The sequence below is a fragment of the Phyllobates terribilis genome, unplaced genomic scaffold, assembly GCF_046119375.1.
Source record: "Phyllobates terribilis strain yellow unplaced genomic scaffold, ASM4611937v1 Scaffold_1__5_contigs__length_1240528914, whole genome shotgun sequence".
NCBI lineage: Eukaryota > Metazoa > Chordata > Amphibia > Anura > Dendrobatidae > Phyllobates > Phyllobates terribilis.
In genome coordinates this window covers 382,352,756-382,367,794 of record NW_027362761.1, presented here as the reverse complement: position 1 = coordinate 382,367,794, position 15,039 = coordinate 382,352,756, and the positions used below count along the sequence as shown (strand labels likewise).

At 42.6% G+C, this 15,039-nt stretch overlaps 1 protein-coding gene across 6 annotated transcripts in view; it reads right to left on the bottom strand.

The window, feature by feature from the left end:
- The window catches only part of LOC141264079 (uncharacterized), a 127,310-nt gene that overhangs the window by 4,141 nt on the left and 108,130 nt on the right, over positions 1-15,039 (bottom strand). For 5 of the 6 annotated variants that reach the window (XM_073676422.1, XM_073676424.1, XM_073676426.1 and 2 more), the window contains 8 exons: positions 12,149-12,280; positions 11,519-11,748; positions 9,585-9,723; positions 8,136-8,219; positions 7,831-8,033; positions 5,299-5,325; positions 2,752-2,830; positions 1,220-1,429 (listed from right to left, as the gene is read on the bottom strand). In XM_073676422.1, the coding sequence (XP_073532523.1) occupies positions 1,220-1,429; positions 2,752-2,830; positions 5,299-5,325; positions 7,831-8,033; positions 8,136-8,219; positions 9,585-9,723; positions 11,519-11,748; positions 12,149-12,280 (1,104 nt within the window). The remainder of the gene's footprint in view (positions 1-1,219; positions 1,430-2,751; positions 2,831-5,298; positions 5,326-7,830; positions 8,034-8,135; positions 8,220-9,584; positions 9,724-11,518; positions 11,749-12,148; positions 12,281-15,039) is intronic. The other variant, XM_073676423.1, reaches the window with a different exon arrangement.

Here is a 15,039-nt window from a genome sequence, read left to right as displayed (position 1 = left end):
GGCTCTTCGAAGAAGAGGAGGGAAAAATTAAGACCCAAAAATGAAAAGTGGTCATAATAGAAAGGCGTTAAAGGAAATGGAAAATCTCTTTTTCTTAGAAATGTCCACTGCCCATTCCCCTGATACACTGATCAAAGGGATAAGTTGCAATCTGGATGATGGGACCCATTGGACCCCAACAGATCCAGAACACAGGGCACTGAAATGCCTATCTGCACCCTTTATCTATAGGAGCACACAACATAGTGGAGTACTGCGCTATGCTGCATGCATGGTCACTGCTCCAATCTAACAGGGCATGTCAGAGCCCCCATCATATATATATTCATGTAGATTAATTAATTTCTTATAAAATTATTGATTTGATTTATTGCCTTTTTCTGAAAACAGATTTAAAGAACATATAGGTAGCCTACCGACTGGAACTTGGGGCCGATGTTCTCCTAAAGATTTCCATGGTTTGGCTAAACATCCTTAGTCATGTAACATGTTAATGGTTAAACATTACAGATAAATCCTAGGGGTGGCGGCACTGCAACTTTCAGGTAATTAAGTCCCTATCAGGACTATTTTACAATCATTAATACTACCCACATTATTGTACATGTTCACGCTACTATGTAAATCTTGGGATATCAGAGTGTTGAGGCTTCCCTGATTTTGGACAAATAGGTACAATCAATGACCTGATTATAGATGGAAAATTCAGCCGTGCTCTGACCTCACAAGTTACCGCTATTTTCATAATACATATGTATAATACTCTACCTCTTTTGTTGTGGTGCCACATTTTGGTCATTTTCTGTCATGACCCTTTTTCCTTATGTTGGTACTATCCTTTTAAATCAAACTAATAAAGTCATATTTTTTAACCTTATACTTGGTTCTTGGGTGCAATTCTTTGTTATATGCTCTTTACTGACTTTACAGAGTAGATAGCTCTTAGTTAATACTAGAGAGCCAGACTTCTTGCTTCTGGAAGAAATCTACTTTGCATACCCTTTACTACCAGGCCCATAAGTCACCCTACGCCAGCTGGCTTTCTGTCTAGGAATAGACGTACTTAATAGTGCATTTTATAGTCATTTACTACTGAGTTGACACAAACAATGCGTTATCTAATGCCACCCTAACGCATTTTGGTAAAGAAAAATGTAGTAGCTGAATTGTGGCATACCTGCACTGTGCAGAGAAAAAACAACAGATTTTTTTCACTTACTTTCTCTCGATATGAGCCTCCTAAGTCAGTCCTTAGTATACTCAGATCCTCCATGCTCCTGCCATGGTGTCCTCCATTATCTACCCGCAGTTCTTTCACTCTCCCTTGCAAATTGCGTAGAATCTTCAGTGTGCTGAAATCATGTGGCGACACAGTGCCACCGAGTGATGGGCTGGAGGCTGACCGCAGATGGGAGTTGTCCTTCCTTTCCTGCCATCATAAAAATATCAATAACCTGTCACTATGTAAAAGCATGTCATTGTCATACATTCCGTAAGATTTCCTTGTAAGACCATCCTATTCCATCACCTCCACCCCAAAAATACCTGTTAACATAAGATATAGGTCTGCTGACACGTGGATGGCTCTGTCACGGGTGTGTCAGATGTAACAGACAGTCGCTCTGCATCTAGCTGCAGAAGGTCACTGCGTTTGACATTGCAGACGCCTTCTTAATCCTTCTAACTTTTTAACCCAGCGGCAACTTCCCTCCTGCTCTGACTGACCCACCCTGGTCTGGGTATTTATAAACTCTCAGTTTGCTTCAGGGAGTCGCCGGTGATATTCACATTTTCCCTTGTGAAGGCTTGGAGCTATAGCAGTCGGCAGGCTTCCTCTCTGGTGCCCTTGGAGGACGTTTGGTGTCTCTCTGGTGTCTGCTTAAGCTGAGTTTTCCCCCTTTGTTTGTCTCCCTTGTTGTCTTTAGTTTATAGTGGGGTACTGACCAGTGCTCACCCCCCCCCTCCCTATCAAGGGCCTAGCTCTAGGGATATACAGAGCTTAGGTTTCCTGCTCGGCGATTCGTGTGGAACCAATATAGGGACAACAGAGTAGGCAGGGTGTTATTAGATCAGACTAGGGGTCTCCACTCCCCCTTTCCCTAGTGTCTGGGCTTCCTTCCCCTCATCCCTTCGTGTTGCACTTAGTCTTTCCCACACTGTGCATGACAGGCTCTCCGTGAATTGCAAAATTGATTAGTAATGCAATCATATCGGGATGAATCGCTTCATAACTAAGCAGTTCTGTAACAGCTGTCACTCAGCTTTTCTACAACGAGAAGGAACAGCTAAAAAAAATCCTTCATTCAAGAAGATTTTTTTTTATTAATTTCTGAGAAGCTAATTCAAGTTGTGAAAGCACAAGTAAAGGGAACATCTGACCATAGCTCTAACATCTGATTACTAACATATTGCAATCTGGGTGTAAATACTCTAGAAATAATTTTGGTCTAGGACCATGGATTTTATTAATGATAAATTTATCAATCATATTAGAAAAAAAAATAATTATAAGGATTATTGACAAAGACCTGTAATGGGGGGACATTTATCAAAAACAGGGCATTAAAACAGTGGTGTCGCTGCACAAAGCAATCAATCAGGTTTAATTTTTTAATCGACATCTGAAAAGTGAGAGCTGGAATGTGCTTACGTGTTATGGGAACATCTGCATTTTTTCTTTGCACTAGTTTTGATAACCCCATGTGTCCAATATTTGGTTGATTTACCATTCCACCATCAGCAGAATCTTACCAGTGACAATCTCCGGACTGCTGATCCAGTTCTCTCTGGGTTCCTGTGACTTTCTGAGGCTTTACTTCTAGACAAACTTCTGCACAAAATACACAAAAAATGTCAAATCATTGAATGTGATAGAGATTATATTACTCGAAAGAAAAGGTGAGTTGTGTATTAAACTCAACAATATTTAATATTCTAATGTGAAGGATTTTTTATATTTTACTACTAAAGAAAAAATCACTGTCTTCAGTCAAGGGCAACTTGTGTTGTTTTTTTTACTGGTATAGATTTAGTATACATATGGATCTCTGATTCCGTTATCTGGTAGGAGCGCCAGCACCAACCCAGTGATATAACTGTTTGTTTTGGTGCAGCAAATTACTCCTTACCGGGACGGACAGTAGATGTCGGCCCCTTTGCCTGAAGGTGGTAAAGGAGTTGTCCGGCACCACTCACAATTGCATTTGAGATGAGCATTGCTGATCACGTTATGACCCCAATTACCTGCTGAAGCGCAGGTAAAGAACAGGACACATACCCATTACCTGACCATCATCCATGTGTCTCTGCATGTAAGTGGTGTCATAACATTATCGGCCCAGTTCACCTCCAATGAGGAAGTAAGTAGCACAAGACAACTCCCTTTAAAGCCCCCGTCTCACATAGAGAGATCGCTAGCAAGATCGCTGCTGTGTCACGGTTTTGGTGACGCAACAGCGACCTCACCAGCAATGTCGCTATGTGTGACACTTTGCAGTGATCAGGCCCCTGCTGTGAGGTCGCTGATCGCTGCAAAGTGTCCTGGACCATTTTTTGGTCGTTGCCCTCCCGCTGGTCAGCACACATCGCTGTGTGTGACCAGCGGGAGCAGCGATCAGGCTGGTAACCATGATAAACATCGGGTTACTAGGGGCACACGTGCCCCTAGTAACCCGTAGTTTATCATGGTTACGAGCCTGCTAAAGTGAGCGGTAACCTCCCGCTCACTGTAGCAGAGTGGCTTCAGCAGGCTGGTAACCAGGAGCAGGACATCGTGGAAAGATTCTTTCCACGATGTCGCTACTCCCCTGATCGTTGGTGAGCCTGCCTGTTTGACAGCTCACCAGCGACCACGTAGCGACGCAGCAACGATCCCTGACAGGTCGTATCGTTGTCGGGATCGTTGCAGCGTCGCTTAGTGTGACAGGGCCTTTAGGCTCTGATCAACTATCAGACAACAATAGATGAAACTGCAGCAAAGCAAATAAGAGATGGGTGCGTATACAATCCCACAGACAAAATAACTCAGATCAATTTCCACACCGACACATTCATATGATAGGTATATATGACCCCGTCGCCAATTTACATCCTAGGTTAGGTGCACACTCTCATCCGAAAGAATCGGGTTCATTATGCAAATCACACTCTGAACTGCAGTTATAATCGGTATGCATTCAAAATAGGAGCATGTTCACACATAACCTAAGACAGGAACATTGCATTCAGTGCAGGTAAGGATGTGGCCTCCCTTTCTTTGAGATGGACATTGTTTCCCATTTGTTGTGTGCCCATATTCAGGACCTGGTCCTGCTTGGCCCTCATTCACACTGACGTCACTATGACACATGGTAAGGCTTTAACACTAGAGGTCAGGGCCAACCCTATTTGGGTACACCTTCACGTTGGTGGCATGGCTTTTACGCTTTTTTTTTTTAAATCAAAAACGGTGTTTACAAAGTACCCTGTGTTATTTATATGCACTATTGCATTTACTTATTTACTTACAGGGTACATGTTCATTTTGTTTCTGTTTTAGGTTTAAATCACTCTCTGATCTGAGTTTGATCATAGTGTGATCCTATTCTCTCAGATGAGAAGATGGACAAAAAAGTTTCTCCATTCTGTCCACCTGTGGAAATCTGATTGCACTCAAACGTCATTCGAGTGCAGTCCGATGGTTTCCACAAACTCATTGACTTGCATGACGTAGTGCGATCTAAAGATCGATCAAATTTGGACATGCAGCAAGTCTGACATATGCACGGCCACATAAAATAACACTGGTCCAAGCGCGATCTGATGTTTTGTCGGAATGCATTCGGACCCAAAATACGGCCATATGCACGATCCTTAAGAGTGAGATGTAACACAATGCAAGCAGAATGATGAGTAATCTTTCGGACTTTTGCAACCTACTTACATATCCTGTTATGCGTTATGTTAGTGATTGATGTGGGAAGATACAATATTGGGGACATTTAGAAATGCACAGAGGAGCTTCCTACTGCAACCATGTAGCACGATTAGGTTTACACATGCAGATTATAGCCAGGTTCACACTGCGTTTGCACTGGGCCTTATCATAAATTGGCAATATATTAGTAGGTAATCAATCTGATGGAAATCTGGAAAAACAGATCTATGCATACGTGTGTAACTGGTAGCTATGGATGACACTACTATCTTCTTTGTTACTGGCCTTTATAAATGTCCCCATGGTTCCTATGAACATGCAGCAGTGTTATATGATGGTTATCTACAACTATACCTCCTTATTTCAACTATTTAACCGGTTACCTTTCTCTTAGAAAATCCACCTTGCATCTGTAGAAATAAATAGCTACTTAAATGCAAAATTCCACAGAGCGGAAGCAACAAAGTGAAAAAAGAAAAAAAGAATGTAAATAACGATATGCAGTGGTGACCAGCAAAGGTTCAGCCTTATTTCAAAAAAATCAGCAGAAATAATGAATGGTTTTGTTCTTACTGAATCTATCAAAGTAAATTCAAACATTTTATTTTTTTAATGTCTTGTCAATAAATATATCCTATTATGCCAATTGCTACATTTTAGGCCATCAATATTAGATCGGTGGGGGTTCAACTCTCAGCACGGCTGCTGATTATGAGGGGCAGAGGTATTCGTGTGAGTGCTGCTGCCTCTTCTACACTGTCAAGCCTGATATTGAAGGGCTATCCCCCCAAAAGGCCCTCTACGCATTAAAGTCATCCATACCGGCCAATTTCCCAGTGACCAGTCAGCTCTCTGATGTGTATAGGGGTATCCCAACTCTTCCCAGACAGATGATGTCAGGGAAGAGAAAAATTATTCTACCATTTCATGTTCATGGGAACCATTAAGGATAGGTTATGAGAAATGAGATCCCTGAAAACCCTTAAAGAGGACTTATCAGTTTCAACTCCAAGTGAGCGTGGTTATCTACTATTCTCTATGGGCATCTTGATGAGGACCGCACCCTGTTGGCTAAGAAGACTATATTTACATACAGGGAAGAGAGATTTTATCTCAGTATCAAAGTAAAAGTGGTGGAGATGCTTATAGCGACCAATCAGGTTACAAAGAGAATACAAAAATGAGAACGTGGCTGGTTGCTCCAAGTAGAACTCTTTCACTCCTTTTCAATAACATGTATTGTGCTTTTTAGAGAATGTCTTTATGAATGAACTATTAGGGTCAATACTGTAAAAAGGTAACGCTGGTCCTGCTGGCGTTTTGCTATCAGTCCAATCTGAAAGGAACCAAGAAGAGTAGATCTTGCCATGCAGAGGCCAATTGATTTCAAATTGAAAGGTCGATTTGCACTGCCCAATTATAGTGAACGAGTGTTTCAAGGAGCACTGGTTTCATGATAATTATACAGTGTAAACAGGCTGCCTATCACCAGAAGAATGAGAAAAACGCTTGGTAGTCTGCTGAAATCATCTTTTAGTTTTCCCAAAACATCATCATTCTCGTCCTATGTAAACCTGACTCACGCTGCCGAGAACACTGGCAACTTATGGGCACCGAATAATGTTAACACAAGCAGACCATGCTAAAAGAGGTTGTCTACTACATTATCATTGATTCTTAGGATAGGTCAGCAATGTCTAATCGGACGGGGTCCAGCACCCCCGCCGATCAGCTGTTATCAGTGTCAGCGTCGCCCGCCATCCAGAAGTACTCACTTGCGGAGCTGCTCTGTCTTCTGATAGTGCCCGCCGAAGGGTACTGCACATCCGCCTCCTATTGTGGCGGCCACTATCAGAAGACAGAGCAGCTCCGCAAGCGAGTACTTCCGGCAGGCATCCGCCGATAACGGCTGATCGCAGGGGGCGCCAGGTGCCTGACCGATAAGACATTGATGAACTATCCTAAGAAAACGCCATCAGTGCTAAAGTAGTGGACAACCTCTTTAATGAGCTGTAATAAATTACGACGATCTGGAATAAACTATTCCGTGCACATAGGCTGCCATTGTTCTCTGCAGTATGAGTCTTGATGACACAGAACTTGCTATGACAAGAATGACGGCAGCTTCTGAGCTTTGAATTATCTATTGCAGACCGCTCAATGCACATCGTTAAGTGTGGTCTACCTGTGTAAACAGGATTTTTAACGACCACCGATCAGTGAATATTTACTGATGGTCTGTGTTTAACGCTGCAAAGTTGGCTAATGTAAAGACCCGCATCTTTTTACTAGGTGCCTCATGCCACACAAAGCTAATGGCGCAACATCTATGGTGTACCACAGTAACCTGGTGTTTACCACAGTGACCTGGCGTCCTCCACAGTGCGGAATAATCTTGAGACATGGTATCATTATACCAAGAAATATCGGAGGCAGAAGGTGCCAATACGACAAAATGATGCACAGCTAAAACAGAAAGCTTTGTTCTCTTTCTTTTAGGGCCGCTATACTGCGATTTAGGGCTCATTCAGATATCTGTTTTTCATGTACGTGTTCTATCTGTGGTTTTCCCGGATAGAACATGTGCCCATAAGGCTATGTTCCCACAATGAGCTTTTGGTGAGTTTGTGACAATGCAGAATTTCTGCACCTATTATATAATTAGATTACTTGCGTTTTTGACGCTGCACTTTTTGTCTCTTTTTTTGTGTCATGCTTTATAAAGCTGCTTTGTTTTTGATACTTCCTGGTATTTGGCTTTGACAAAAATTTATTGATATACTTAGGTGCGGATTATATAAATATTTTTGCATTTCCGCCGCGGAAACACATTAAAAATGCATTATTTGCCAATTAATTGTGATTATTCTTATAAATTCTAGTCACCCCTGAAGAATACCATGTAGAGCACTTACTTTTCAAGCTCTGCATTAAGTTCCTCTTCAAATTTTCGAGCGAGTTTGGTGGCAGTCTCGTCTTTCCACTTGCCCATGTTTCTCTGGATGGCTCTGAGCTCATTGTCCTTCTCTCTGAGCTGCTGCCGCAGTGACTGCTTCTCTCCTCCATTGGATTCCCTGAGCTGGTCCCGCTGCAGGTTTGTGATTTCTTCTATGTGTTCCTGACATCAGAGATTATATTTCATTACATTATCAACAAGCAGTAAAGAAAAAATAGGTAAAACAGTTTGTATGATGTTTTAGTTGGAATGAGTGATACGGACCTGTATGAGTCTATCTTTTAACATTTCCAGAGCTTTCTCCTTCTCCAGCTGCAGCTGTTCTCTTACTTGCTGTATCTCGCGTTCCTGGTTAATATGTAAAGTAACTTTTGAGCACAAGTTTTATTTTAGAAAATGCCAAATATATACAAAAAAAGCAGAGACTTGAGGGACGGTTCATTAAGACTGATTGGATAAGCCAGTCTTAATAAAGAGACGCACGTTACTTAATGAATTAGTCATATCGTACAACTGCCACGCGCCTCCGCCAGAAATGATACTCTAGTCAGCGGCTGGAGTACATATAGGGTGTAATTTACATCATTAAATATGCAAAAGTTTTGATGAATTTGCTGGGCGGACTTTGCGCTCCTCACTGTCGGATCTGGTCATGAATGATGTAAATACGCCAAAAGTCGCAACATTTCAAGGTGTTGTATGATAGAAAATTGGCAAAAACACCTTAATGAATCTGGCCCATAGTCAGCAATAGAGATTGGTCAAGGTTAGTGGAGGCTCCTGGGCAAAAAAAAATTGTGGATTCTCTCTCCCCGGGAGCAGTCTCACATACAGCATGGCTAACGATCTAGATATAAACATTCTGTAATTAACTGTCAGCATTTATAGTGTCCGTATAAAAAGGACGTAGCAACAACCATTTGGTGTTTAGTGCAGCCCCACTGTCCTAGGGAACACAATGTCTGGACTTCACAATCCTTTGTCCAGATGAGAGATTAATGCTGCTAAAGGTTATCATCCCACTCTCCCTATAACTCTTAGCATGCAAATGTGACCACCTTATTTCTTCTAGTTAGCAGCACATCAAGATTTTGCTCCTTACAGGCATATTCCCATCTAATACATTTATTGCAGGCTCACAGGATATGCCATACATTTCTGATAACTGTGGGTCTCCCTCTGGAACCAGCACATGTATCAAGAAAGGAGCAATATCTTGCGCTATTGCAATTAAAGAGGTAGTAATACACAGGTCTCTCCATTCAGTTAAATGGGAGTTCTGAAAAAGTCAAGCACGTTTGCCCAGATGTCTATAGGACTCATATAGAAGTGAATGGAAACATCCATGAATGTGCAGCCAATCCCAGTAGTACAGGACGGGGCCCCATTTTCGATGTAGGTGAAGGAGTCAGAATCAGGCCTGCATATATCCTGTGGAAATGTCACATCTAAAGGGACTGAGGGTTTCTCGGATGTGGAGATCCCTAATCATTTACCACTTTTGCCCTACGGTATATTTGAGATATTTTATGGACAAACGAGATTTGAGAAATATTCTGGTTTCACTAGCCAATTTTTATCTTTTATGATTTGTTTTTTTGGAGTCATGGCAAGGAAGAAAGTAGCGGGCAGTAAAACTGGCAGGCCACTGGCTGACAAATGTCAGTCTGAGCGCCAACAGCATACATGTATGGTAGACCACAGTGTACTTACCCGCTCTCTTTGCACATGCAGTAAAGTGCGCTTCTGAGCCTCTACTTCTTGCTGTAATTCATGAATGATCTGCTTGGTTTCCTCACTTACTTCATGCAGCACTTTCATTGCTTGGTTGGTGGAAGGACAAGAAGGACTCCTACAAGGGACATTCTTGTTATCTAATACTATAAGATATTATACAGTGTGTACAGAAAGTATTCAGAACCCTTTACATTTTTCACTCTTTATTTCACTGCAGCCATTTGGTAAAATTCTAAAAAGTTTATTTTTTTTCTCATTAAAGTACACTCTGCACCCCATCTTGACTGAAAAAAAACAGAAATGTAGACATTTTTGCAAATTTATTAAAAAAGGAAAACTGAAATATCACATTGTCATAAGTATTCAGACTCAGTATTGAGTAGAAGCACCCTTTCAGCTAGTACAGCCATGAGTCTTCTTGGGAATGATGCAACAAGTTTTTCACACCTGGATCTGGGGATCCTCTGCCATTCTTCCTTGCAGATCCTCTCCAGTTCCGTCAGGTTGGATGGTGAACGTTGGTGGACAGCCATTTTCAGGTCTCTCCAGAGGTGCTCAATTGGGTTTAGGTCAGGGCTCTTGCTGGGCCAGTCAAGAATGGTCACAGAGTTGTTCTGAAGCCACTCCTTTGTTATTTTAGCTGTGTGCTTAGGGTCATTGTCTTGTTGGAAAGTGAACCTTCGGCCAAGTCTGAGGTCCAAGCACTCTGGAAGAGGTTTTGATCCAGGATATCTCTGTACTTGGTCGCATTCATGTTTCCTTCAATTGCAACCAGTCGTCCTGTCCCTGAAGCTGAAAAACACCCCCATAGCATGATGCTGCCACCACCATGTTTCACTGTTGGGATTGTATTGGGAAGGTGATAAGCAGTGCCTGGTTTTCTCCACACATATCACTTAGAATTATCACCAAAAAGTTGTATCTTAGTCTCATCAGACCAGAGAATCTTATTTCTCATAGGAGTCCTTCATGTGTTTTTGAGCAAACTCTATGCAGACTTTCATATGGCTTGCACTGAGGAGAGGCTTCTGTCGGGCCACTCTGCCATAAAGGCCCGACTGTTGGAGGGCTGCAGTGATAGTTGACTTTGTGGAACTTTCTCCCATCTCCCTACTGCATCTCTGGAGCTCAGCCACAGTGATCTTGGGGTTCTTCTTTACCTCTCTCACCAAGGCTCTTCTCCCACGATTGCTCAGTTTGGCTGGACAGCCAGGTCTAGGAAGACTTCTAGTGGTCCCAAACTTCTTCCATTTAAGGATTAATGAGGCCACTGTGCTCTTAGGAACCTTGAGTAATGCAGAAATTCTTTTATAACCTTGGCATATCTGTGCCTTGCCACAATTCTGTCTCTAAGCTCCTTGTGCAGTTTCTTTGACCTCATGATTCTCATTTGGTCTGACATGCACTGTGAGCTGTGAGGTCTTATATAGACAGGTGTGTGCCTCTCCAAATCAAGTCCGATCAGTTTAATAAAACACAGCTGGACTCCAATGAAGGAGTAGAACCATCTCACAGAGGATCACAAGGAAATGGACAGCATGTGACTTAAATATGAGTGTCTGAGCAAAGAGTACTTATGACCATGTGATATTTCAGTTTTTCTTTTTTAAGAAATTTGCAAACATTTCTACATTTCTGTTTTTTTCAGTCAAGATGGGGTGCAGAGTGTACTTTAATGAGGAAAAAAATGAACTTTTTAGAATTTACCAAATGGCCGCAATGAAACAGAGAGTGAAAAATTTAAAGGGGTCTGAATACTTTCTGTACCCACTGTAGATCAGTGATTTATCCTATTACTACCTAATATGCTATATTTGTGTTTGGACTTCATATAATGATCACACTTCATGGTGTCCATAACACTTTCTACAAATCTCCAAGTTTCCACTCATCTGTGAGCTGTCACTTACCCATGTCTGCTTCTTGCTGGACTGTGTACTTTAGACCTCCCTGGGGTGCCCTGCATGCGTTCACAAGCTGCATTGATCTCCCTGGCAAGGGCCCTCTCCGCTCGCTCGGTCTGGGCCATTGCCTCTCGTTCTCTGAAAAGCAATTCATTCTTTTCAGCCCTGAGTTCATGCTGCTCTTCCTCCATTTGCTGCAGCCGTAGCTTCAGACGCTCAATGTCCCGCTCCTTTTCCTAAAAAAATAAGAACTCAGTATGGGGATGCTTTCACCAATGTCACTTCTGGGTGATTAAAATACATCTCCCAAAATGAATGCAGAAAATCTGTAACATTGCACTGAAGAAGTTTTGTCAACTGATGACCTCTCACATTGTCAGTCACAGTCCTGTAGGTGAAAAAGAGTGTTTAGCAGTGGGCAATAATAAAAACCTGTAAAACAATAAAAGCTGTGATTATTACATGAGGAGTGTTAGTATCAGACTTCAGAGTTATAACTACCATAAGCTATGGGCTCGGTACCCAGGGGAAATGAGTGGGGAGTGACTTGTGGTTCTATAGGGGTAAGGCAGGGGTGCCTGCTTCATCATGGTCATTTGCTGCTATAAAGATTCTGACTCCACCATCTGGACATACCAGTGCAAGCTCCTGCTCCAGTCTCCTCATCTCCTCTTGCTTCTCTTCTTTCAGGATAGCACGTAGTTCATCCACAGCTTCTTGCTTCTCCCGCTGTAGGGCACGCTGATGAATTTCAAGCTCCTGAATTGTCTGTCAGTGAAGATTTAATAAATCATTATTGGTCTGGTACAGTCTTTTTTCATGTTGTATGATTTTCACATCCCAGGTGGTGGCATGTTAACATGTACTATGTCACCATGCAAAGTTAAAGGGGTATTCCCATCTCCAAGATCCTATCCCAATATGTAATAGGTGTAATAATAATAATATTAGCAAATACCTCCAATTAGAAATTTAGTATAGTTCTTCAGATTCGCTGTCGCTTACCCCATGTGCAGGGCATTGCAGTAGCTTATGTATCCATGGTTATCACCACTCACATAGTGACAGTTAGATAGCTCTTAGTGGCTAACCATGGATACCTACCTAAGCTATTGAAATGTCCTACATGGGGCAAGCAATATAGCTAATCTGAAGAAGTATACTAAATTTCTAATGGGAGGTATTCGCTAATATTATTATTATTACACCTACTACATATTGGGATAGGATCTTGGAGATGGGAATACCCCTTTAAAGAGGATCCCCGCCAAAACCAAGAACAGGGCTCTGTAGTGCCTTGTTTGAATAGAGCAATAGTCTCACACATATACACCACTACACTCATTGTCTATGGCAGTGTTCCCCAACTCCAGTCCTCAAGGCCCACCAACAGGTCATGTTTTCAGGATTTCCTTAGTATTGCTCAGGTGATAATTGCATCACCTGCACATGCAATAATTCCATCACCTGTGCAATGCTAAGGAAATCCTGAAAACATGACCTGTTTGTGGGCCTTGAGATGGGGACCTCTGGTCTATGGGACTAACAGAAATAGCCAGTGAATTGCATGATTGACTATCACTTCATTAAAACAGTGTTGGTCCAGAGCAGTTCCAGTAGTTGAACTATCAGCAATCAACAACTTTTCACATATCTTGTTGGTCATAATATATGTCACAAGCTGTTAAGGTGGACCAAAGTCTTTAGATGGTTTCTGTAGACTCTGTTTGATGCCTTTGGCTTGGTATGTGAGGTCTAATTTCATTTTCAGTACAGAATGTAATCACTACACACCATTTTCAAATCTGATGAGACCATGTGGGCAATGCCAAGAAGAGCTCTCCAGGAGGAAGTGTTACAATGGTCCTACTCCTGGAATTATGGTGTGGTGTGGCATACTGCAAGGTAGACAGAGCCCTATTGAGTCTTTATTTCAGGTACACTAACAGCTCAGCGGTACAATCATTTGGTTGTGGAACTAATGGTATGGCCATTTCTCCAAACTGTCCCAGGAGCCGTTTTTCAACACAACAACACCAAGTTCATGTTGCTTGTACAACAGTGAGCTTCCTGCATGGCTGTAATGTGCTACAATGGCTTGCACTGTCTTCGGACTTGTTTCTTATCAAGCACATCTGGGACGTCATTGTTCAGCAATTGCACAGGGAGCTGCCAGCAGCGAATCTTGGTGATTTGCCCAAGTGCATTCAATGTAGCAGAACGTTCCTCAGACAACCATCAATAAACTTACTGATAGCAGCCAAAGCGTGTAATTGCATTTATTTCTGCACGTAGAGACCATATTCAATAATGAATAAATCTAGATGTTTTGAAAGATTTGTTTCCATTTTTTCATCATTTGCATATCATTAACATGTCTATCAATCATGTGATTTACATAATTCCATAAGTTTTCTTTCATGAAGTAGAAATTTCAATGTTGAAAAGTGTATTATCAATGTGCATCACATGGCCACAATTTGCACTAGATCAGACCTGAGTAAAGTGCGGCCCGCGGGCCACATCCGGCCCTCTGGCTGTTCCAGTCTGGCCTGTGGATCAACACAGTGGCCCATGGGCCGCACAGTGCTCTCCCCCAACCGCCACAGTCACCGCTATCCGCATCCTCGGGAAGCAAACAGTGGTGAATACATTGGTGGAGGAGGGGCCGCGGCCCCTTCTTCCACCAATCAGCGTGTGAGACAGCTGACACAATGACGTAATTTCATCGTGTCAGCTGTGCACACCGGAGAGTCAGTGCACTGGAGACAGGAGCAGAGGCAGAGCGCTGGGGGAACGGGAGCGAGGGGAGTATGTGGTGTTTGTTTTTTTTCATATGTATGGGATGTTTGTATGTACTGTAATGCAGCGGCTTGCGGCATTACTGTAATGGTCGAGGGTGTGCTCAAAGGTCGCCTGGCAAAGTATCACTCAGTGAACGAGGCCTCCTTGGAGAAGGAAAAGGGAAAAAAAGTTGCACTTACTCCTTTATACCATGAGAAGGTGGACCTGAGGATAGCTAAGAGAGTGTTAACAGAAGATAAGTATGAGATGGAAGTGGTCAAGATGAAAATTCTTGAATTTGTAGCTGTGAGTCAGCTCAGGGGAAGCATACAGGGTGAAGAAGCTGAAAGTCAGTTGCCCCTGAAACCTGAGCCAGATGATCGTTGGGAGACCACTGGTGAGACAGAAACCTCTCGGTACAAGTGCCTCATAGATGTACCCGAGGATTTGAGAGAACAATGCACCAGTGAGTCCGTGCATGAAGAGTTTAAGAAGGCCGTGGGAGCCTGTAAGGTGTACTAGACCTCAGAAGCTAAACAGCTGGTGGTCCTGTCCACAACCGAAGTCACAGTGAAGAGGGTGCCTATCCTAAGTGACATGCACTGGCGATGTATTCGCACAAAGCGGTTTGTCCGGTTAGACAACTGGAGCTTAGGAGAAAAGCTCAAAGTCTGCGTGAAGAAGTCATCTGGGTGCCTCAGGCTCTGGTAAGAAAGCTCATTGGGAGAAATGGCCGAACCATG